This window comes from Rhinatrema bivittatum, chromosome 5, assembly GCF_901001135.1.
Source record: "Rhinatrema bivittatum chromosome 5, aRhiBiv1.1, whole genome shotgun sequence".
In the NCBI taxonomy this organism is placed as follows: domain Eukaryota; kingdom Metazoa; phylum Chordata; class Amphibia; order Gymnophiona; family Rhinatrematidae; genus Rhinatrema; species Rhinatrema bivittatum.
This window is the reverse complement of record NC_042619.1, coordinates 120,636,971-120,661,073: the sequence shown is the minus strand read 5'-3', so window position 1 is coordinate 120,661,073 and position 24,103 is coordinate 120,636,971. Positions and strand designations below refer to the sequence as shown.

The window sequence follows — 24,103 nt, the reverse complement described above, 5'->3', positions numbered from 1 at the left end:
TGCAGAGATGCTATAAGAAGTGGCATATTTTTTTTGCAGTTGACAGTGAGATCTGCAGCAGGATTACTTACACCAGAGAGAAAATTGAAAAAGTGGGATTTAAAAAGTCTTGTAGGGTTGTCAGTAGTGTGTCAGGATGCAGGTGAAATAGTGCAAATTGTGAAACAGGAGAAGAAGTAATCATATCTGAAGACCTGAAGGTTGTCAAATAGTGTGACAACAGTGGGACAAGCCATTGGCATGCTAAAATGCACTGGAGAGGGATAACCAATATAAAGGAAGTGGTAATGATTCTGTTAAAATTATTCATGATTAGAGCAATGAGCCAAGAACCAAGGAACCCAGGAATCAAATCTTACTTCCTCACTGACACTCTTTGTGTCTTTGGACAAGTCCAAATCACTTTATCTTTTGATGCCTCAAATATCAACTTAGATTGTAAGTTCTTTGTACCCAAATACTAATAATGCTGTAAGTTGCCTTCAGCATCATTTGGAAAGGCAGACTAAGCATACAAATAATATTAATTATTATAAATTATATCTCATCTAGAGTATTATGTTCAGTTCTAGGGCCTGTATCTTCAGAAAAATCTAGACAGAATACAGGTGTTACACACAGCCGACCGCGGGCTGCCCCCACATTCGGCCGTCCTTATCTCTGACACCAGGAGTTGTCGGCAAGACATCTGTCCGGACCAAGATTTGGCAGGCCGCTGCGCAACACTATCTGTGCCGCGCAGGAGATGCTGCTCAGCTGAGTGTACGTCCCTAGGCGCGAGCACGTGCGGTGCCTGATTTTTAACGGTCCCGCGACAGGAACTCTCTACAATGCTTCTCCCACTGACATCATCAAGACACCGTTTTTAAGCCAGCCTGGACCAGACTATGATGCCTCTGCAACAGGTCTCCTCTCTTGCGAATAACTGGTTAAGTTCCTGCGTCCTTGGTTCCTGTGTTCCTGGTTCCTGCAGTCTTCTTCTGGTCTTCTCCTGGTGTTCCTGCTCCCCTGTCTTCGGCTCCCTCCTCCCAGGACAGATTCTCTGATTTGGACCTTGGCTCGCCTTGACCCGTCGTGTTTCCGGAATGACTTCTGGTTGACCTCGGATTTCCACTCGACTTCACTTGTTCTGCAGCAGGTTCGTCTTCACGTTCACTGTTCTGCTGCCTTCCCCAACCTCGGCCTGCCTGGACCTCCTCTTAGCTTGCTCCTTCTTCAGATACCATGCTTCTCAGAGGCTTGCGCCTAAGTCCAGCCAGTCCCAGTACCCAAAGGCTCAACCTGCAGGGAACAAGGACTGGCAGTGGTGAAATTCCTGTTAAGCCTCTGTATCTTCCAACCTCTGCCTACCGACAGCGGGAACCTTCAGGGCCCTGCCCTGTGGGTGGCGTTAACTCTGCTTCAGCTCAAGGGTCCACCAACGTAACAATAGGCCTGAAGAGGGTTACTGAAATGCCGAGTCTATGCCATAAACTCTGTGAGATAGGACTTAAATGTTTGCACACTGGAGGAGAGATAAAAGAGAAGGGAACATGATTGACATATTCAAATAGCTCAAAGGTAAAATGCAGAAAAGGTAAATGTTTTTTTTAATTGATATTGATATGAAGCAGGAGGGAGGTAGGCTTGGGGATAATTTTAGGAAGCATTTCTTCACAGAAAAGGTGGTAGATATATGGAACAACCTCCAAATAGAGATGGTAAGGGCAAAATCAGTATCAGACTTCAAAGAAGCATGAGGCAAACACCTAGAATCCTTCCAGTGGGGCATCAGGTCAAATCTAGAAATGAAGTAATATTGTAGGAGGATGGAAAAATGGGCTTTTCATTTTCCCTCATATTTTATATTTCTCTTACAAACCTGACATTTCAAAGGCAGGTTTTCAAGAATTCAAAAGAATTCCAAATCTTATTTATCACTTGTCATCTCTGCTTACCACTTCCAGTACTTCAGCCAATAAATTGATTGACTGATTCTTTTTCTTTGAATGAGTAACACCCAATAATTAAGGTTTTAAATTTTCTTCTTTGTGTTTCTCTCTCTCTCTCTCCATGCGTGCTAAAATATTTTTCACGTAACGCACCCGCAGTGTATTAATCAGCGAATGAAGTGAAAAATAGTGCAGGTGCAATACATTTATCGCACCTTGTGGAAATTACCTATGGAATGTGGGAGCAGGGAAATTATCCTAAGCATGCCCCCTTGTTTATCGCAGGCACTATTTCTGCTATATTTATAGCATTTTGATAAATCTAGGGGTTATTGAGGCCAGTGGGCTTTATCTCATGAGAAGGAAGAGCATGTTTTCAAGACAAAGCTGCAATTTACATTTTCCTGTGGCAGTGCATGAAGACTTGATCTTATTCCAGAACCCCCCCTCAAAAAACAAAAAAAAAATACTGTTTTACAGTCTTACTGCTATGCAGTACTACAGTAACTCTCATGCAGGTTTCCTTGGACTCACTTATAAGAGCGAAAGCACAATTTGGGAGTTCCTGGGATAAAGCACACCAACTTTAATTACATGTTGCACTGACAGAAGAACCCCTCACTGCAAAGGCAGGGCCATTATTTGTGGCAACCCAATCAGCCTCCTCTATGGGATTTACTGGGTGACCTTTTCAATATATAAGAAACCAGCTATGCAAAAATTCATTTTTTTCCAACTACTGTTCTCCTTGCCTGTATTACCCACTAGTGGCAAAATGAAGCAGTAACACTGGTGAGGCCCATAAAGGGTTTGAGGATGCAGAAAAAGTATCCGGGAGTAGTTTTTACATTAACCGCCATTAAGTCAGCTATTTCAAGTGGTTTGCCTTTCACTGGACACCCCACATTCATTTTTAGAAGAATCACACACTTGCCTACATTCATAAGTTGTGTCAAATACTTAAGTGGTTTGTTATAAATCTCCAGGTTTCAACATGGCCCATCTTACTGTATAATATAAAAATGTTGTCTCGTGCATGTTTAGTGAAGAAGACAAAGCAATGAGCAGAATTTTTTTCAGCCAAACTTTGTGTAAATCTGTCACCACGCACAATGAGGTAATTTTCAAAGGAGTTATGCGTGTGAATGTAATATACTATCTTAGTAATTTTCAAAAGCCATTTACTCGAGCAAAGTTCACTTACTACGAATAAATCCTATGGTTAATTCAATGGCATTTATTGAAGCAATTTTCAAAAACCCACTTACATGGGAAAAGTACATTTACATGTGTAAATGCTTTTGAAAATCAGGCCCTAAGAGAGTAATTTTAGAACTGTGCAGTTATGTGCAGACTTTTGCCAGTATTTTCCAAGCAAACTTGTGCACCTAAATTTGCTTTGAAAATGATCAGGGTAATTGGCCTGATACGCACATAGTTGACTTGCTCAAAGTTATACACTTCCTTGTTGGAAGAGGTGACTTGTGCGGATTAACTCTTTTTTAAAAATACAAAAAGCATATGCGTAAGTTCCAACTCTGCACTCTGGAACGCTGCTCAGTAGTTTGCATAAAAGTACATGTGTAGAATTTATATCTATCAAACCACAAATAAGGGACAGCTAGTTTCCAATTAAGACATTAACAATTAACTAGCTGTTAATCTTGAATATAACGTTGTCTTGATTAATCATGAAATTTTTTTTTAAATATTCAAATCTTTATTATATGATCAACTGAATAAATTATTTTTGACCCTTTTTTTAAATTTTTGAGTTGAGAGAGAAGACCTCAGAGCTGGCAAAGTGTCTGATCAACCCAGATACTTATAGGCCAGTAATTTCAGTCACTGGTCTTATTCATCTCTTTTTTTCATTTTTATAAAACACTGTTATTTTTCTTCGTGTTGAAAAGATATTACACTGTCTTTGTGACATTACTCTGTCCAATTTTCAACAGTTTTCAACAATTCTTTATAAACAGCTTAACGGTGATTCCAACAACTTATATTCAACCACAAACCCAACTTGTTCTTCAAATGGAATATGCTCCGTGTGTTCAAGTTTCAGAACAGAGTTATCACGTATATTTGAAAAAATTCTGAAACATTCCCAACATCTTAAGAAAGGGAAAAAAGGCACTTATCTGACAACTTGTTTCAGGTTTGCTCTTTACAAAACAAGTGTGTGCCGACATGGACTCATTCAATCTTTGTCAGTCGCCGCCAACGTTAAAGTTTCGCAAAAACGCTGCATCAGGGCGGATTACTGCTCTCTCGACCTTATGTCTTTGAAACTCAGGCCCAAAGTGGGCACTCTGCACATCATGTTTTAAGCTCTGAGAAAGCACCTATGAATTTTACTAACTTTTGGGATCATATACTAGTTCACTAAATTTTTCAAACATTATAACCTTTAATATTGCAATCCATTGCGAGGCAAGAGGCATCAGATTATAGAAGTGTAGCACATTTAAATTTGAACCAAGTTCATTCAATGTTGTATTATTTGCACCTCTTGCCTATGATTTTTTTTTATCTTTTTAATTCCTAAATGGTATTCATCCAGGATGTACTAACATTTCTGACAAAGTTACAGGATGCTTAGGAATGTAAAGTTATTCCAAATTGACATTAATCAGCATTTACAGATTTTATTTGTACATATAAGCATACAGTGTCTTGTTCTTATGGATGATGATATGAGAATTTTTTCCCATAAACCCTTGCATTTTCCCAGCTCATAGGGATTCTTCAGTGTAATAAAATCATATTCTCTAATATTTTTTTAAAAATGTGTGCTTTTGGAGTTTGTTTGAAAAATAATTTGTATTTATTTTATTTACAGAATTTTTGAATGTGGTATGTTATGCAAATGTGACAAGATGACCTGCCAGAACAGGGTAGTGCAGCATGGCCTTCAACTCCGACTGCAAGTGTTTAAAACACTAAATAAGGGCTGGGGAGTCCGTTGTTTAGATGATATTGACAAAGGAACATTTGTTTGTACCTATACAGGTAAGCATATCTTATCTCCTTTCCCAACAATGAGCCCCAGTTTCCTTCAGGAGAGCAAGGATATGCACAAATAACAAGTTATTTCATCAGAACACATGCATACACACATAGGCAATAACAGTGCCTATTAGGTGTTGGGTTTGTGGCATATTGTTGACTCTTGGTCGAAGTGGCGATAACTCCTCCCATGGGGAGGGGCCCCATGGGAAACCACAGCGATAGGCTAGACTCTTAGTAAGCAGACACTGAGGAAAGAAAGCTTTTTTGTACTGCTGATGTAAGTAGAATCTTGCTTCAAAGAAGGGATAATACTGTAGGCCAGCGATATCACAGTAAGCTCAGACAGTCTCTATATATGATGGTCTCACCCGGATGTAGCAAGGTTGGGTAGTGTTCCGCAGCGCGGGATAAGCCGAACCTGAAGGGTGGATTAAGGAGAACTGGAGTGTAGCGATTCTCAGAGTTAGGTAGTCCCAGAGTCTCAGAGTTAGGTAGTCCCAGGTAGTCCTCAGGTAGTCTCAGAGTTAGGTAGTCCCAGGTTAGGTAGTTGAACCCCGAAGGGCAGATAGAAGCGAGAGGCCCCCGAGGAGCGGGTACCCAGAACTTCCGTAGGTGCGAGTCACCCCGGAGGGTAGAGAGGAATCCAAGCGAGCAGCTTAGAAACGGTCAGAGTAGCAAAACCAAAGTCCTTGCCAATTCATTGGGCTATAGCGGAGTGGAGGTTTAAATACCTGGAGGTACTGACGTTATGTGGTGGGGACGCCCCCAAGGTTCCCGCCATGACGTATTAAAAAGCGTAGGTGGCGTGCACGCGCGTGCCTAGGAGGCCTCAGGAAGAAGCATGGCGGGCAGGGGACGCCCATGCTGTGTCGGAGACGGCGAGGGTTTCGGCAATCAGCACCGGAGGCAGCCATTCTTCCCAGGGAGGAGGAAAAGGGTAGAAGAGAGGTGAGGCAGAGCAGTCACAGCCGTCTATGACAGGACACAACATTAGGGAATGATGCAGATTTCCTCTGGTAGTCCAGCACACATGCATACACAAGTAGGCATAAACAATGCCTATTAGTGAATGAATCAGATTCCTGCAGGTAGTCCATTACAATAAACTGTAGGAAATCCACAGCAACTCAATTTATTTGTGATGTCAACCTTGGTAAATCCATGGATTTCCAGGAGAATCCACAAAATTAAAGTGATACACACACAAACTTTGAGAGGGTGGGAGGACAAATAAATAAGTAATAGCTGTCTGTTTCCACCCTAGAGATGGTTGTACTTGTAGCAGTTGTAATTCTAAAATATTTTAGGTTTGTAAATTTAAATAAACAGTACATGATGAAGATTATAAAGTAAATCTTTAGGGCATCATAGTGAAAGAATACACTGCTCCTTCATGACCATTTGCTTTTTTTTTATTTTGCTTCAATGAAAGTTTATTTACAAAGACATTGTTATTTAATCAACACTAAAAACACTTAACATTATCTGCTGCCAAATAACACAGCCAGTGAAACCATTGGTCATGCTGTTTTTCACAAAATCTGTTTGTTGTGTTAGAATATATTTGAATTCTGTTGATCAGTGGCCATTTAAAAATAAATTGTTCCACAAAACATCCATATGTTGCCCCTGCTAGGGGTGCCATAGGGTTACTATCCTGGCACTAGATCTCTAGGTTCACACCCTGAGATCCAACAAAAGGACTTGTTCATAACAGTTTTATAGTTTCAGCTTTATTAAATTTTTATCTACTCATCTGGGGTACCAGCATTAAAACAACAATGGAATGAGTCAAAGATCCTAACTGGAGGCATAAGAACAAACGGTTTTGGATACACAGGTCCCAGAAATTGATAGCAAAACAAATCAGAGCTGTATTAGCTCTAGATAAACAAAAAAGGAATAACATCTCCAGGTTTACCCCATGATAAACCAGGTGGTATTCATTAATAGCCCTGAATCCATCAATGTATGATTATCTTTGGCAGCATAGTATTCTGGAAGATAAGTGCATGGCTTCTCCTAGAGCTCTGGATAAGACACTAAGCATCTGTACCTAGGAGCATTTCGTTGGCCCATCAGCCCCAAAGGTACAAAGAAAGGCCACTTATGGACTGGAAACCAGAGGTCCATAAGAGGGATCCCCAGAATCCAGGGATAGGTCCTGCTCTCTTTAATTCCAACTCCCAAAATCTCCAAGAATCTCCCCCAAATTCGTACTTGTATATACGCAGTACCATACTCCCTCTAGAGGTCATTTCAACCCATATATTTGCTTAAAGAAATAGACAAGTTTTATCCTATACTGTAAAACCATCCATTCATAGAGCATAATGGTGGAAGGCTAAGCAGTAAGGCTTAAAATTTCCACGTTTTTTGATGCCTTGTTTGCAAATCAAAATTAATTTAAAGAGCAATGAAAAAGGGACAGTAGGGTGGCCATCTTAGTTTCTAACATACACAAATTTCCATGATGCATTAAAAGAGATGACACTCTATATTGAACAGGCAGAAACAGATTTTAATGTTTGGCTTCTTGAAGAAAATGTTTTGAAAATATTGATTATTTTGGTGTAGTAATGTAGAAAAAGTTGACATTTTAAAAATAGATAACTACATCTTCTTAAAAAAAAGAAATAGTCTACAGTGCTGAGAAATACTTTGATATCATATACTGGTTGATGGTGACAGCTTTCTTTCTGCTCTGAAATGATTTATATTTCTCAGGCATATCAAAGGGTAGCCCATTGACCAGTAAGAGCTCTGTCTGAGACAGAACCAAGCATACTTTTATGAAGGGTTTTCAAAACTTGCAGCTTCAAACTGTCTACCAAGTCTGGATTTCCGGATAACCAAAATATACAAATTATCCTAGTTTTTAGACCAGATATATGCCAGGGTAACTCATGAGTATTCAGTGTGGATATGCTGAAAACCAGATGCAGTTGAAGATCCCAAGGACCCTGATTCAGAAGGCATTCAAAATCTACCTGAATAGAACATCAAAATGGGGGATAAAAAGGAGGTTCTTTTTAGATACCACCAGTGTTTATCAAATAGAGGGGGAAATCACTTTTTGTAAGATCTCCTCTTCAATATTTAGCAAGATGTATGTTCACACTGAATCCTTCTGCCCCTATATCTTTAAACCATGCTAGACCTAAGGCATTAGGAAGATATTTATAGCCCAGTTTTGTGGGTAGTGGTTTTGATTCTACCCATTTTGCGTTATGCAGCCGCACTGCTGCAATTGAACCAAAATATTTTTTGAAAAGTGGAAAAAGTCTAAAATAAACATCCTTAAAAATTGCACTTGGGAATGAATGGTGAGAGGCTGCTAAAGCATGACCAGAAGTTTTATAATCATTGGTGTGTTTTCTTTAGGCAAGATATTAAGCAAAACTGTTAACAAAGAAGGTGGTTCTGAAAACCAAGCCAAAGATGCTTTAGATAATGATGATGAGGATGATGGAACATTTGAAAGTGTCACAACTTTGTCAAAGAAGAGAAAAACTGAAATTTCTTGTTCAGATTCTGAGATTGAATTCATCCATACTGAGGAAGACAATAGTGATAAAGGGCACTGTAAACCTGTTCTACAGGCTGTGAAGCATGGGAAACAGCCACAGCCCCTGGGGTAAGATACAGCAATGGGCTGCATACAGAAGGATACATTCAATACCTAGGGGTGCAGGAGAGGAGACAAAAAGAATATTGCTCAAAATTATTTAAAGTCAAGTCCAGTAGTTGAAATGAAGCTATTATGTTTACATGTGCATTTGAGAGCTGTGACCAAAAGAGCACAGTCAGAATAAAAGCATAGAAACTTCCTCTGCACTCAAGCAGGCCAGTCCCCACAAGTGAGTTATGCACCTCTACCAGCAGATGGAGATGGAGTAAAAGCTTATGTCACAGACATATAGCCCTGCCCTGACATCAGCTCCCCAGTATTCTCCATCTCCAGCAGCTGGTGGACATGCATTTCCCTACTGGGGATTGCTTATAGTAAAAAAATAAAATAAAGAAGTGAAAAATTTCAGGAGAAAATAAGAAGTTAATCGCACCACTTGCCTCCTGAGGTGATAGCGGTGGATCCCTCCCTCAGTTGAGTGCCTTGAGTCTGGTAGCCTTTTTAGGCATGGACATTTAAAAAAAAAGTGTTTGAACGCTGAGAGAGGCTTGGGGGTGAAAGCTTTTGCCCTCTCCCCCATAGCTAGAGACCTGCTCCTGCCATCAGCCAGGGACGACTGAACTCAAGTAAAAAAAAAAAAAAAAAGTCTAAGAAAGATTAGGGAGGTTCTTTTTTCCCTATTTTGTCCTTACTGGGTCTTCCTCTGTTGGCATGTTTGGCGCTTTTCCCGCTCATGTCTCTGGAGAAGGCAGCACAGGCTAGGCGAGTTGAGCAGCCTTTGGCTAGACCCCACTCCCAGGCTTGGATTTTCTGGCCAAATGATAGGCAGTAGTGGCATTTTTCACACACTTTCATGGGTGCCTTCTTGCCAAGCGGCGGTTTAGTGAGATCGACATGTACATGCGCACCATCTTGTGCGCTTAAGACCGACCGCCACTTATGTTTGTGCATGTACTCCTGCGTCCTGCCAGTGTAAGCGTATTGAAGCACGTCTTGAGCATATAGCTGAGTACCTTTTGAGTGCGTAGCTGAGCAGATATTGTGCACATAGCTGAGCGCATACTTGAGTGCATATCTTAATTTGGGCAGGCAATGAGCAGATACAGCATAGCGCCAGTGTCAAAGAAGTCTAAGTGCTTAGCGATTTGTGCTGCTTGCCATATAAGTGAGATACAGCCAGGGCTTTCTGCTAGTCTGTGTCAGCGCTGCTTGGATGCTCAAGGTGATTTGCCTCCTCCTGATTTTGCCGACGCTGGTCCATCCCTTCGATCAGAGGGGAGTGGGGTAGTAGGCGACATAACTAGAGTGTCCCCTTCATCTGTTGATCCCATGACAGAGATGTCTTCAGGAGATATTTGCTCCATGGACGTCAGGTTTAGGCTTATGAGGCCCGGTATGGACACGTCCTCTTTTTCCTGGGTGGAATTTTCCCAAATTCTACAGACTTTTCTGCAGGGGTGCCCTTCAGAGATGGTATGGTCTCCTAAATCAAGGTTGCATTCTAGGGGGTCCCCACTTGTCCACCTCCACATGTAAATGTCACGATACAATGGATCCTGATGATGTTCGGGAGGATGTGAATCAAAATGATTTGGGTTTCTCCCCCCTTGAGGAAGGGGAAATTCCCCCTGATTTAGAGCCACATGGAACTCTGCTCCATTTCCTTCATACAGATGAGCTGCTGGGTCTGTTATCTCACTCTGAAGACGCTTGGGATGGCTGGGAGTGCCTCTACTAGTTCGCAGAAGAAGGACCCCATATTGGTCACCATATGCAATGCGTCATGTTTCTTTCCTCTCCTGGATGCAATTTAAGAGTTGATTGACTTAGAAAGGCAAGCTTTAAAAGGGGGTGCGCCTTAGTGGATTTGTATCCCTTGGATCCAAAGGCAAGAGAACAGCTGCGTTTCCTGAAGATGGATGATCAGGAAATGCAGCTATTCCCTTGCCTTTGGATCCAAGGGATACAAACCCGCTAAGGCGCACCCCCTTTTAAAGCTTGCCTTTCTAAGTCAATCAACTCTTGAATTGCATCCAGGAAGGGAAAGAAACATGATGCATTGCATAAGGTGACCAATATGGGGTCCTTCTTCTGCGAACTAGTAGAGGCACTCCCAGCCACCCCAAGCGTCTTCAAAGTCTGAGATAACAGACCCAGCAGCTCATCTGTATTTATTTATTTATTTAACAGCTTTTTTATACCGACATTAAAATACACATCATATCGGTTTACATCATAGCGCAAGGTTGAAATTACATTGAACGGGGAGGGGGGAAACATGAGAGCAATAAACAGAATAGGGGCTATGAGGAGGAGCCAGAAATCAAGCGAGGAAAAAAAAAGGGGGGGGGGGAGGAGAGGGATATAAACATATTTACAAAAATTGAAAATGATAATACATAACATATATGAAAGAAATGGAGCAGAGTTCCATGTGGCTCTAAATCCAGGGGAATTTCCCCTTCCTCAAGGGGTGAGAAACCCAAATCATTTTGATTCATATCCTTCCGAACATCTTCCCTAACTAAACTTGATTAATAGCCATTAATGGACTTTATCCTCCAAGAACTTATCCAAACCTTTTTTGAACCCAGGTACACTAACTGCACTAACCACATCCTCTGGCAACAAATTCCAGAGCTTTATTGTGCGTTGAGTGAAAAAGAATTTTCTACGATTAGTCTTAAATGTGCTACTTGCTAACTTCATGGAATGCCCCCTAGTCCTTCTATTCTTCGAAAGTGTAAATAACCGATTCGTATCTACTCATTCAAGACCTCTCATGATCTTAAAGACCTCTATCGTATCCCTCCTCAGCCGTCTCTTCTCCAAGCTGAACAGCCCTAACCTCATCAGCTTTTCCTCATAGGGGAGCTGTTCCATCCCCTTTATCATTTTGGTTGCCCTTCTCTGTACCTGCTCCATCGCAACTATATCTTTTTTGAGATGTGGCGACCAGAATTGTACACAGTATTCAAAGTGCTGTCTCATCATGGAGCGATATAGAGGCATTATGACATTTTCCGTTTTATTAACCATTCCCTTCCTAATAATTCCTAACATTTTGTTTGCTTTTTTGACTGCTGCAGCACACTGAGCTGACGATTTTAAAGTATTATCCACTATGATGCCTAGATCTTTTTCCTGGGTAGTAACTCCTAATATGGAACCTAACATCGTGTAACTACAGCAAGGGTTATTTTTCCCTATATGTAACACCTTGCACTTGTCCACATTAAATTTCATCTACCATTTGGATGCCCAGTCTTCCAGTCTTGCAAGGTCCTCCTGTAATGTTTCAGAATCCGCTTGTGATTTAACTACTCTGAATAATTTTGTATCATCCGCAAATTTGATAACCTCACTCATCATATTCCTTTCCAGATCATTTATATATATACTGAAAAGCACTGGTCCTATTACAGATCCCTGAGGCACTCCACTGTTTACCCTTTTCCACTGAGAAAATGGACCATTTAATCCTACTCTCTGTTTCCTGTCTTTTAACCAGTTTGTAATCCATGAAAGGACATCGCCTCCTATCCCATGATTTTTTAGTTTTCTTAGAAGCCTCTCATGAGGGGCTTTGTCAAACGCCTTCTGAAAATCCAAATACACTACATCTACCAGATCACCTTTATCCACATGTTTATTAACCCCTTCAAAAAAATGAAGCAGATTTGTTAGGCAAGACTTCCCTTGGGTAAATCCAAGTTGACTGTGTTCCATTAAACCATGTCTTTCTATATGCTCTACAATTTTGATCTTGAGAATAGTTTCCACTATTTTTCCCGGCACTGAAGTCAGGCTCACTGGTCTATAGTTACCTGGATCGCCCCTAGAGCCTTTTTTAAATATTGGGGTTACATTGGCCACCCTCCAGTCTTCAGGTACAATGGATGAATTTAATGATAGGATATAAATTATAACTAATAGATCAGAAATCTCATTTTTGAATTCCTTTAGTACCCTAGGATGCATACCATCTGGTCCAGGTGATTTGCTACTCTTTAGTTTGTCAATCTGGCCTACTACATTTTCCAGGTTCACAGTGATTTCGTTCAGTTCGTCTGACTCATCACCCCTGAAAACCATCTCCGGAACTGGTTTCTCCCCAACATCCTCATTAGTAAACACGGAGGCAAAGAATTCATTTAGTCTTTCTGCAATGGCCTTATCTTCCCTAAGAGCCCCTTTAACCCCTCAGTCATCTAATGGTCCATCCGACTCCCTCACAGGTTTCTTGTTTCGGATATATTTTAAAAAGTTTTTATTATGAGTTTTTGCCTCTATGGCCAACTTTATTTCAAATTCTCTCTTCACCTGTCTTATCAATGCTTTACACTTACCTTGACAATGCTTATGTTTTATCCTATTTTCTTCAGATGGATCCTTCTTCCAATTTTTGAAGGATTTTTTTTGGCTAAAATAGCCTCTTTCACCTCACTTTTACCATGACGGTAATCATTTTGCCTTCCTTCCACCTTTCTTAATGTGTGGAATACATATGGACTGCACCTCTAAGATTGTATTTTTAAACAATGTCCAAGCCTGTTGAACACTTTTAACCTTTTGTTCAATGTTTTGTTCAATGTAATTTTAACCTTTTGTTCAATCATTTGTTCAATGTAAAAAAAAAAACTTCATTGTTATTCTGTTCTATGTAAACCGCTAAATGTAGCGATAGTTACTGTTCCTTGTAAACCGGGGTGATATGTATATTATACAGGAACCTCCGGTATATAAATTACCTAAATAAATAAATAAAAATAAACCTCCTCATTTTATCAAAGTTTCTCTTTTGAAAGTTTAGTGTTAGAGCTGCAAATTTACTTATTGTCCCCCTTCCAGTTATTAGTTTAAATTTGATCATGTTATGATCACTGTTGCCAAGTGGCCCCACCACCGTTACCTCTCTCACCAAATCCTGTGTTCCACTAAGAATTAAATCTAAAATAGCTCCCTCTCTTGTTGGTTCCTGACCCAATTGCTCCATGAAGCAGTCATTTATTACATCCAGGAACTTTATATCTCTAGCAAGTCCTGATGTTACATTTACCCAGTCAATATTGGGGTAATTGAAATCTAATACAAAAAATGTATCTCTTAATCCACAGACCCACGATTAATGTAACATCAAAGTGAAAAAAACGTGGTTCAATATTTTTTCAAATCTGTAATGCTGTATGTTATGTTCTTATAAATTTAAAGAAATGCACAGTTCTATGAAATTAGGGACCATCATACCACCCACTGTGCTTGCAAGTTAAAACTTGTATATTATGCACTTTGTTGGGTCACTTTTAATCATTGGTCCAAACAAGTCCAATATTTAGATATTCAATTTTTTAAACTTTTTTATGAACTTATGTGTAAAAAGAATGCAGGAGATACTTATTTATTTATTTATTTAAGGAGTTTTATATACCGTCATTCGGAAACGTTAAAATAACGCCATCATAACGGTTTACAAAATAGGTTACAGGGAAATGGGGGGTTAACAATGGTTGTAAAGTACAAACTGTTATAAGGCTTAGGAAATAACATAAGTAATGATAAAGTTCAGTTTATGAGTTCTTTCTTATTTAAGAAGAGCATAGATGTGATGAATTTCAATTAGTCATGAGGCTGTGTTGGAGGATGGCGATGTTTAGATGATCCTTTGGATGGATTGGTATGCTTTGTTGAACAACCAAGTTTTTAATTCTTTTGTAAAGGTTTTTAGGTTTTCTTGAATTCTTAGCTTAGTCAGGAGGGAGTTCCATGGTTTTGGGCTGCCAAGGGAGATGGCTCTATTTTGGGTGGAGGTGAGTTGATTTGAATGCGTTGGTGGTGTTTTAAGGAGTCCTTTGCGGACCTCAGGTTTCTACTTGGAGTATGTAGGTGTATGTAGGGGCTTAGCCAATTTTTTTGTTCTCCGTATATAATTTTATGTAAGATGGAAAGGACTTTGTATTCAATCCTGTATTTTATTGGTAGCCAATGGAGTGAAATAAGGGTTGGGGTGATGAGGTCATGCTTTTTGGCTCTTGTGAGGATTCTTGCAGCTGCATTCTGTAGGATCTGGAGAGGGCGAATGGTGTTTAGCGGTAAGTTGAGAAGTAGAGAGTTGCAGTAGTCTATATTGGAGAAAATTAGTAATTGTAGAACTGTTCTGAAGTCATTATTTGGGAGAAAAGGTTTTAGATGACTAAGTGTGAGTAGTTTATGAAAACTGTCTTTGATTTTTGTTGAAATATGATTTTTGGATGAAAGATCTTTGTCTATAATTACTCCGAGGTTGCGGGCATGGTTAATTGGAGATAATATTGTATTTTGGTCTATGAGATTGAGTGGCGGTGTTTGTAGAGAGTTGTTCTTTCTGTCAAGTAATATCAATTCAGTTTTGTCAAAGTTGAGGATGAGTTTGATGTTTAGATATAGATGAGTTTAGATATAACTTCCCTTCAGTGGCTGTCTACTTCCCTTCAGTGGCTGACTACTGACCCCAACAGCCACTGAAGGGAAGTTATATCTCCTGCATTCTTTTTACACATAAGTTCATAAAAAAGTTAAAAAAGTTAAAAAAATTGAATATCTAAATATTGGACTTGTTTGGACCAATGATTAAAAGTGACCCAACAAAGTGCATAATATACAAGTTTTAACTTGCAAGCACAGTGGGTGGTATGATGGTCCCTAATTTCATAGAACTGTGTATTTCTTTAAATTTATAAGAACATAACATACAGCATTACAGATTTGAAAAAATATTGAACCATGTTTTTTTCACTTTGGTAATTGAAATCTCCCATTATTATTTCACTGCCAAACTGGTTAGCTTCCCTGATTTCTCTTAGCATTTCATCATCTGTCTGACCATTTTCTCCAGGTGGACGGTAGTATACTCCTATCACTATACTCTTACCCAACACACATGGGATTTCTACTCATATAGATTCTACTGAGCATTTAGTCTCTTGTATGATCTTTATCCTGTTGGACTTTGTACCCTCCCGGACATAAAGTGCCCCACCCCCACAAAGTTGATCCTCCCTATCATTGCGATATAATTTGTACCCTGATATCCTCCTTCCACCAGGTCTCTGTGATGCCAGTTGTGTCAATCTCATCATTTGCTGCTATACACTCTAACTCTCCCATCTTACTTCTTAGACTTCTGCCATTGGCATACAGACATTTCAAAGTGTGTTTTTTGTTTGTATTAACAAACAAAAGGAGGTGTTGGAGTGGATTCTTGGGTACTGCGGTGATGGCCACTCCCTCGGGGAGGAGACCCATGAGGAACCGCAGTACTAGGCTAGACTCTATACACGCAGACACAGAGAAGTAGTATTTATTGTACAGCTTGATGGTGCTGCCTGGGGAGGGCAGCAGTGAAGATAGTCCAGTGAAGTAGTCCAGGGGTCCTCAGCAGAGGAGACCAGTCTCACATTCGAGTAGGTGATAGGCAGTGCGGCGTAGCAGGGACAGGTCCCGGATGTAACTCCGAGTGCTGAAACTGAAGATGAGACAGACTGAAAGGTAGTACTCACTGAGCAGAAGCTGTATTGTAGAAGGTCCTGGCAGGCAGAAGTTGTTCAGTGGCAGGCATAGATTAGGGAGAGCAGGCCCTCAAGGAGCGAGTACCCGGTATCCCAGGATAGTTACCTGAAATAGAGCAGAAGGGCCCCTGAGGAGCGGGTACCCAGGTTAGTGAAGAATACCCCGAAGGGCAGAGAGAGCTTCCTGTGGCTGCTGGAAGCGGCAGAGCAGCTTAGACCGGAGGCATTCCAATCCAATCCTTGCTAACTTACAGGCCGATTCAGTAAAGTCTGCGGGAGAGCTGGCGAACGCCCGCTCTCCCGACGCGCGCACAGGCCACTCGCCTGTGCACGTGATACAGTATTTAAATTAGGCCCGGCGGTAGAAACTAGCGCCTCCTTTTTGACAGGAGCGGCGGCTGTCAGCGGGTTTGACAGCCGACGCCGGCAAAATTGAGCGTCTGGTTTTCGACCTGACAGCCACCGGCCGACTTCCAATTTTTTTTTGTCTTTTTTTTTTTTTTACTCTTCGGGACCTCCGACTTAATATCGCCATGATATTAAGTCGGAGGGTGCACAGAAAAGCAGTTTTTACTGCTTTTCTGTGCACTTTACCGGTGCCGGAAGAAATTAGCGCCTACCTTTGGGTAGGCGCTAATTTCTGAAAGTAAAATGTGCGGCTTGGCTGCACACATTTTACTTTCTGAATCACGTGCGAATACCTAATAGGGCCATCAACATGCATTTGCATGTTGAGGGCACTATTAGGTTCGGTGGGTTGGACGCACGTTTTCCACCCCATACTGAATAAGGGGTAAGGGAAAACGCGCATCCAATAGCAGGTTAACAGTGAGCTCCGTCGGAGCGCATTGTACTGTATCGGCCTGTTAGTTTGTTAGCAAACGAAGGGCAGGCTAAATACCAGGATGGGATGACGTCACTTGGAGGGGACGCCCGCGAGGTTCCCACCATGATGTGGATATAGACATGGGTGGCGTGCGCGTGCGCACCCTAAGAGGCCCTCAGGAAAATCATGGCGAACACCGTCACCGTTGCCGAGCCGGGGACGCCGGAGAGAGTGGCATGAAGACACGGCAGCAGCCATCTTCCCAAGGCTTGAGGAGAGAGAAAAAAGAAAGGTGAGGCACAGAGGTTGAAGCCATCTGAGACCGATGGATACAACACCTGCTTTACAGTTGTTAGGGATAATTCAGAAATCATTAGCTTCGGTGATTTTTTACATATAGGCAAATGGACTATATTTGCTTTTAATGGAACCTCTCTGTTGGGATGCCCTAACTCTCCTGTTTCATTAGTATCCTTCAAGGATACATTTCTCCGAACCATGCACTGCTGAGTGGCTGTCTGCTTTCCCCCTTGTTCTAGTTTAAAAGCTGCTCTATCTCCTTTTTGAAAGTTAGTGCCAGCAGCTTGCTTCCACTCTGGTTAAGGTAGAGCCCATTCTTTCGGAAAAGTCTCCCCTTTCCCCAAAAGTTTCCCCAATTCCTTACAAAGCTGAATCCCTCTTCCCTGCACCATTGTCTCATCCACGCACTGAAACTCTGGAGCTCTGCCTGCCTCTGGGGACCTGCATGTGGAACAGGAAGCATTTCAGAGAATGCCACCCTGGAGGTTCTGGATTTCAGCTTTCTTCCTAAAATCCTAAATTCGGCTTCCAGAACATCTCTCCCATATTTTCCTATGTCGTTGATGCCCTCATGTACCACAAAAGCCGACTCCTCCCCAGCTCTGTCTATAATCCTATCTAGGTGATGCGTGAGGTCTGCCACCTTCGCACCATCCTTGTCCTCCCTTGTGGCTACCGGTGCCTCTGTGGGACCTTAATCTGATCCTGAATTTCTTGGCAGGTCCTATTTTTGGACGTTCCTTGGCCTCTCCTTGTGGGTGCTTACCTTGAAGACAGTTTTTCTAGTGGAAATCTGTTCCATACATTGGGTTTCTGAACTGCAGGCTCTTTCTTTCCGTGAGCCTTTTCTGTGTGTGACTCTGGGAGTGGTACAGCTTCGGATTTGCCCTCCTTTTTGCTGAAAGTGGTTTTGGACTTTTATTTGAGTCAGTCTGTTTCTCTGCCAACGTTGGCCAGGGACAGAGATTAGAGTTTCGTATCGTTTTTTACGTACCTTGGATGTCAGACAGCATCTGATGTGGTACTTGGAGATTACTATATCTGTCCAGCTGTCCAAACGTCTGATCAACTGTTTGTGCTCCATGGTGGAGGCAAACAGGGTGAACCAGTGATGTGAACAACCATAGCCCATGGGGTTAAGGAAGTCATTGAGGCCGCCTATCTGGATGACAAGATTCCTTTGCCAAAGCAGATTAGGCTGCATTCCAAGAGGGTTCAGGCAGTATCGTGGGCAGGGATTCGGTTATTATCCCCTGTCGAGATTTGCCGAGCAGCAGCATGATCATCCTTACACACCTTTTCCAAGCATTACTGCTTGGATGTTTGGGCTCAGGAGGACGCTGCTTTTGCGCAGGTGTTGATGACTGGACAGCGGGCAGCCTCCCGCCCTGTTCAGGAGTAGCTTTGGTACATCCTACTTGTGGGAATTGGCCTGTCTGAGTGCAGAAGAAGGAGAAATTACTATTTACCTGATAATTTCCTTTCCTCTAATGAAGGCAGGCCAATCCCTGACCCACCCTCGGCTGTCGAATTTTGCCTTTAGTTCGCCCTTTAGGTACGGACGTTGCAGAGAGTTGTTTCTGCTATTCATTGGAGGACTGGTAAATGTTTTAATCAGCTCCTCAGTTTAGTGAATGTTCATTATTTTGTCTGAGCATGAGTGGATGATTGTTAATAATCATGTTCAAATATAATCTGTTTGTCCACAGTTTGACTTTTCCAGAGAATACTAACGGGCTGATGTAGGGCAGGGCTATATGTCCGTGATCTCGGTTTTTATTCCGTCTCCATCTGCTGGTAGGGGTGAATAACCCGTTTGTGGGGATTGGCTTACCGTCATTAGAGGAATGGAAATTATCAGGTAAATAGTAATTTACCTGATAATGGCTTAAAAATGGGTACAGGTACTATGTTACACATGTTTTGTCTTATAGTAAATATCAGTAGATGTAGTGATGTTTGCTAGGGGTTGTAAATAAGGAAACATTTCCTGTTTCTCCCCCCCCCCCTGAAATGCTATAATACTATTTTGTGACCTATCAGTGGATGCAGGGATTCATCACTGATATCCAGGACAAAGAATTTTCAGCAGCTGTTGTGAATGCCTCTTGTTTTCCAGTCAGGGACACAGATATATTGCTTCATTTAATAACATTGCTAATGAGGATATATGGTGAATGTAAATAATAGATAATTAGAATAGTCAAAAGACAGAATACAGTGGATAAATATCTTTGGTCTACAAATAAATCAAGGTCAATAAACAATTTGTAGACCTTTTTATTGGACAAAGTTCATACATTTGTGACTAACTTTGGAGGGCTGTGCTTCTTTCATCAGGTCAATGCAGAATGAGCAGATGAAGAGAGTATAGCTCTCAAAAACTAGTCACAGATATATCTACAGCTTGTTTGACATTTGTTTTTAGTTATCTAAGTGGGCTAATTTGGCAATCACATTACTCTATTCGGTCTAAAACTTATGCAACTGTTACTAGGCATATCAGAGAGTGCAAATAACTTTTAAATTTGCTTCATTGCTTAAAATCCTGACAGACTTTGTATCAATAGGACATTGTTATTCACTGGAAAGTCTGTCTCATGCAGATAGGTTGCTTGTAGCTGGTGAGTATGCCACAATTTCTAGGAGGATCAGGGGCTTGCATACCTCTCAACTCATCCTCATTGCAAAAGGTGACACTGTTATAGGAAGACAATTGCCTTCCTAACCATGTTGCTCACTTCATTAGACTTGACTGACAGAATCCTCATAAATAACTGAAAGACAAGAAGATCTCACCCAGGAAGGACTCTGTAGACTGAGAGAGATTGATTTCTAGTAAATGACCCCACATTACTTTCTTTGGACACCCTCCTGCCTCATCAGCTCTCACAAAGCTTAAAATAGACCTACTGGTGTAACATTCACATGCTCCAGGTTTCCCTTTTTCTTTCCTTGGTAAATCTATACTGTACATGAATTACTTAATTGCAAAAATCTTTTTTTCTTTCAGCATACTGTTGAAAAGTATGCAGGTCATATCCAAATGAACATATCAGATAGACATTGCTTCCTTACAAATCGCATGGCTGGTTTAGGAATGAAAGCAGTGTCACTTGCTTCTGACTAGACTCTGTTGTAGTTCTTAAATATTGTCTCTCATCTCTGCAGTTTTCAGAGCTATGGATATAATCCAAAGAATTTGTGTCCTCCAACTATTAGAAGACCTAAAAGCAGAACAGCCATACTTCAGAATCGCCGAAAACAGTTGATAAAAAAGGTGAGGAAAAGGGGCCACCTTACATCACTGGTCAGGATGCTAGTATATAGGTGGGAAGAAGTGATATGATAAGAGAATCAATATGTTACAGATCCCAGGGGAATAATGCTAGAAAAAGGGGATCTGACAGAGAACTCATTAAGAGTACAAAGGCTATATGAAAAAAATATTCAGAAAAGTAAACATAGCCACATTTGGGGGGGGGGGGGGGTTTGTGCAGGTTTCATTATTAATTAGTGAAATAACTTTCATACAAGTAAAAGGCATAACTGTGATAAACAGGAGAAATTCTGGCAGAGTACCATAATATATAAATATATGATTTACAAAAAATACAATTGAATATCAAATGACACTAGCAGAACATCATGATGTTACTAAGAACAAACAGTATAAAATAAAGGGCTGCCCAAATACCTGAGCCACATTTTGGTTGATTATGTGCCTCCAGGGTTAGAGTTTTGAAGGGCAAAGTTTAGAGAGAAAGTTGTCCATGGTCAATGAAGAATTAAGTAAAATATGATGCATAGTGGAAATAAATTTCAAAGTAAGATTGTTTCTCGATGCTACTTTGTAAAAACTGGAGGGATGAATATTTAGGCACTAAAACATTTGGTAAAGACAAGTGACAATGGAATGAACACTGGCAGAAATGAGAGACTGTAATGGCCCTTGGGCTGGAGGCTACCAGGACGTGCTCTGCAGTTAAGGTTCCACAGTGACCTCTGCCCCTCCTGGCTTCCAAATAGGAGACAGACCCTGGGATTGGAGCACGCATGGGCTCATTCTCTGGCCCATGCATCTTCACAGTCTCTCTCTGCCTCTATGGTCAGGACTTAGACCAACTCCTGCTTCTAAAGAAAAGGGGAGGGGGGGGGGTGCAATTTTCAGCCCCTGATTTTACACAGGTAGCTCCTTTGTTATCCATTATAAACGTTTTGAAAATTGTCCTTCCCGTGTGCTCAAGATTAAGATTAGGCTGTAAAGATAATATATTTTTTAACAGGAGGCTTAATCCCCTTGGTTCATCAGTTTTCAGATGGTTGGGATCTAAGTTTTAACAAAAGGGCCACAAAAGTGAAAAAGAGGCCTAAAAAGCTGATTTAGTTAGTACAGCTTCTTGTATCCAAGATGTTCTAATTTGAGACTTTGATTGTTTGAATAAATTAAAGGTCATGATATCATTACCTAACAAACAATACAGTTTTATGCACATATTGTATGTTATTGTATATTAACTTTCAGGTTCTCCAGGTTCTATCTACAGATGTGTCTACAGCAATTAAAGAAAATTCTATACACCTTGAAATGATACTTTTTATATGATTGAACCTATATTTTTATCATGTGACTGGGTACAGCATTCGACAGATGGATGTTTGGTAACGAGTCTGTGTATGAGAAGTTTAAGGACAAAATTTGTGATTAGACAGAAGAGTCTTACATAGAAGACAAGAAATTCACATAGGAAAGAAAGCAAGGCATTAACTGATGTCTGTAAAGAAGGTCTACTTTAGGCCAGTGCAACTGCACCACACCCCCATGGCTAGAAGGGCATTTAGGCAGTCGCTCCACCTGCACAGATTTAAAGATAGGGTGGCCCATGTGAGGCTGTCGATGGGAGGAGGAGGAGGAACAGAGCCAGAGCTGGCTGTACATGGTTATACTAACAGCAGCATGAGGAGAGACAGAGCTGGCTCTGCACATGGCTACCAGCATCAGGAGGGAGGAATTATAGAGCTGACTCCCCATAGGGCTGCCATAAATAGCAGGAAGAGAGAAAGAGCTGGCACTGCACAGGGCTGGCAGTTGCAAGAGGAAGCATTGGTTTTGGCCCTTCCCCCAGCACAACTGCCTCTCTCAGCCCTGGTATCAGCTGTGTGCTTCAGAAAATCCAGTACCAGGTGGGCAGGCAGCAGGACCACGGTGGCCAGTATCTCTGAGCCTGCTCCTGCCTCCCGCCACTGACTGGATCTCGAGAAGGAGCACTCTACTAAGAAGGACTTTTTAATTGCTCCCGTGGCTGCTACAAGAGAGGTGAAAGGAGGGAGGTGGAGGGAGAGAAGAGATGAAAGGAAGACATACCTGGTGAGGATAATGAAATGGTGGCAGAGGTCCTTGCATTTCATTACCATACCAGGCTCTACTGCAGCCTGAGAATGGCTCTCTCTGGGTACTTTCTCTTTGAAAATTAGCTAGTGCACCTGCTGTTTCTAAAACTGGAAGAACGGGGCAAAACCTGTATGCTTAGATGTAAAAAGTCCATTCTGTGTGCATAGTTTACATCCCCGACCTAACCACGTTCCTGGGCACACCTCTTTTTGAATTCCACTGTGAAAGCACATGCCTAATTTTGGCCACTACACAGGGTGCAGCTTTCATCCCAGTGGGATCTAGTTGGATAGCTCTGAAGTTCTTCAGCTAGATCTCTTTTTGAAACTTTTTATTTTGTTGTTTACTGTGTGTGTTTCTCTTGTACTTCACCTAGAGAAATGAATAATATGGACTAGAAAACTTTCAAATAAATAACTAAATTGCCCTTTAAATGCACAGTAGCATCTACATGGACCATTTTTTTTTGGTATGAAACCTTTTAATCCTTATTGCTTGATATAAGGATGTATCACAACTTTGTTTCTTCTTAGGGAGCTACCACGCTGATACATGCCAGCTCTGAAGATGAAGATGCCCCTGTTCCCCAGCAATTGCCTAAAACAAAATTCTCTGTCACAACAAGGAGAGCAAAGAGTAAGTAGGCTGGCATCTTTACCATGTCTTGGTGCAGCTTTTGATTTGATGTGTACCACCTTTCCTGACCTTTCTTTTTCAAAAAGCATCTCACAGGTGATAAGACAAAGAACCAAAAACCATGGTACTCAGTTGATTTAAGACAAATGAAAAACAACCTCAGACAAAAGGAAAGAGCCTGGCGCAAAGACCCTACCCCCCAAAAAGCATCCATCTTCAAATCCTCCCTACACTGCTACAGAGTCTCTACACTTAAGGCTAGACGAGACTTCTATGCCTTAAGAATACATGACTACAAGTACAACCCAAAAGCCCTCTTTACCTATGTATCCAACCTCACTAAGCCCATACCCCCTGTTATTCCAGATAATGAAGCTACTAGTAAATGTGAGGAGTTGGCTCTTTACGTTCACAATAAAATTGCAAACATCCTCCCTAGATTTCCCCCTGACCCCTGCCCCCTCCCTGCAGGCACAGGATTAACCTCTGTCACCTTCGACTCCCTCGACTTTGTATCTTCCACCGAAATTGTTTCCATCCTCAGAAAGATTAAACCTGCAACTCACCCGTCAGACACTATCCCCACTAAAGCCCTCCTCATGATACCTGACACCATTGCCAAACCTATTGCTGACGTCATTAATTTCTCCCTTTCCACTGGCATCGTTCCTGACTCCCTCAAGCATGCAGTGGTTAAACCGCTGCTCAAGAAACCTTCTTTAGACCCTAAGGACCCCTCCAACTTCCGCCCTATCTCCAATCTTCCTTTCATTGCAAAAATCATGGAGAAGGTCGTCAATCACCAGCTTACAGACTATCTTGAAACTA

At 41.4% G+C, this 24,103-nt stretch overlaps 1 protein-coding gene across 5 annotated transcripts in view; it reads left to right on the top strand.

The window, feature by feature from the left end:
- SETDB2 (SET domain bifurcated histone lysine methyltransferase 2) overlaps positions 1-24,103 on the top strand; it is a 187,417-nt gene that overhangs the window by 146,311 nt on the left and 17,003 nt on the right. For all 5 annotated transcript variants that reach the window (XM_029602852.1, XM_029602850.1, XM_029602853.1 and 2 more), the window contains 4 exons: positions 4,777-4,946; positions 8,331-8,583; positions 20,419-20,527; positions 23,173-23,275. In XM_029602852.1, the coding sequence (XP_029458712.1) occupies positions 4,777-4,946; positions 8,331-8,583; positions 20,419-20,527; positions 23,173-23,275 (635 nt within the window). The remainder of the gene's footprint in view (positions 1-4,776; positions 4,947-8,330; positions 8,584-20,418; positions 20,528-23,172; positions 23,276-24,103) is intronic.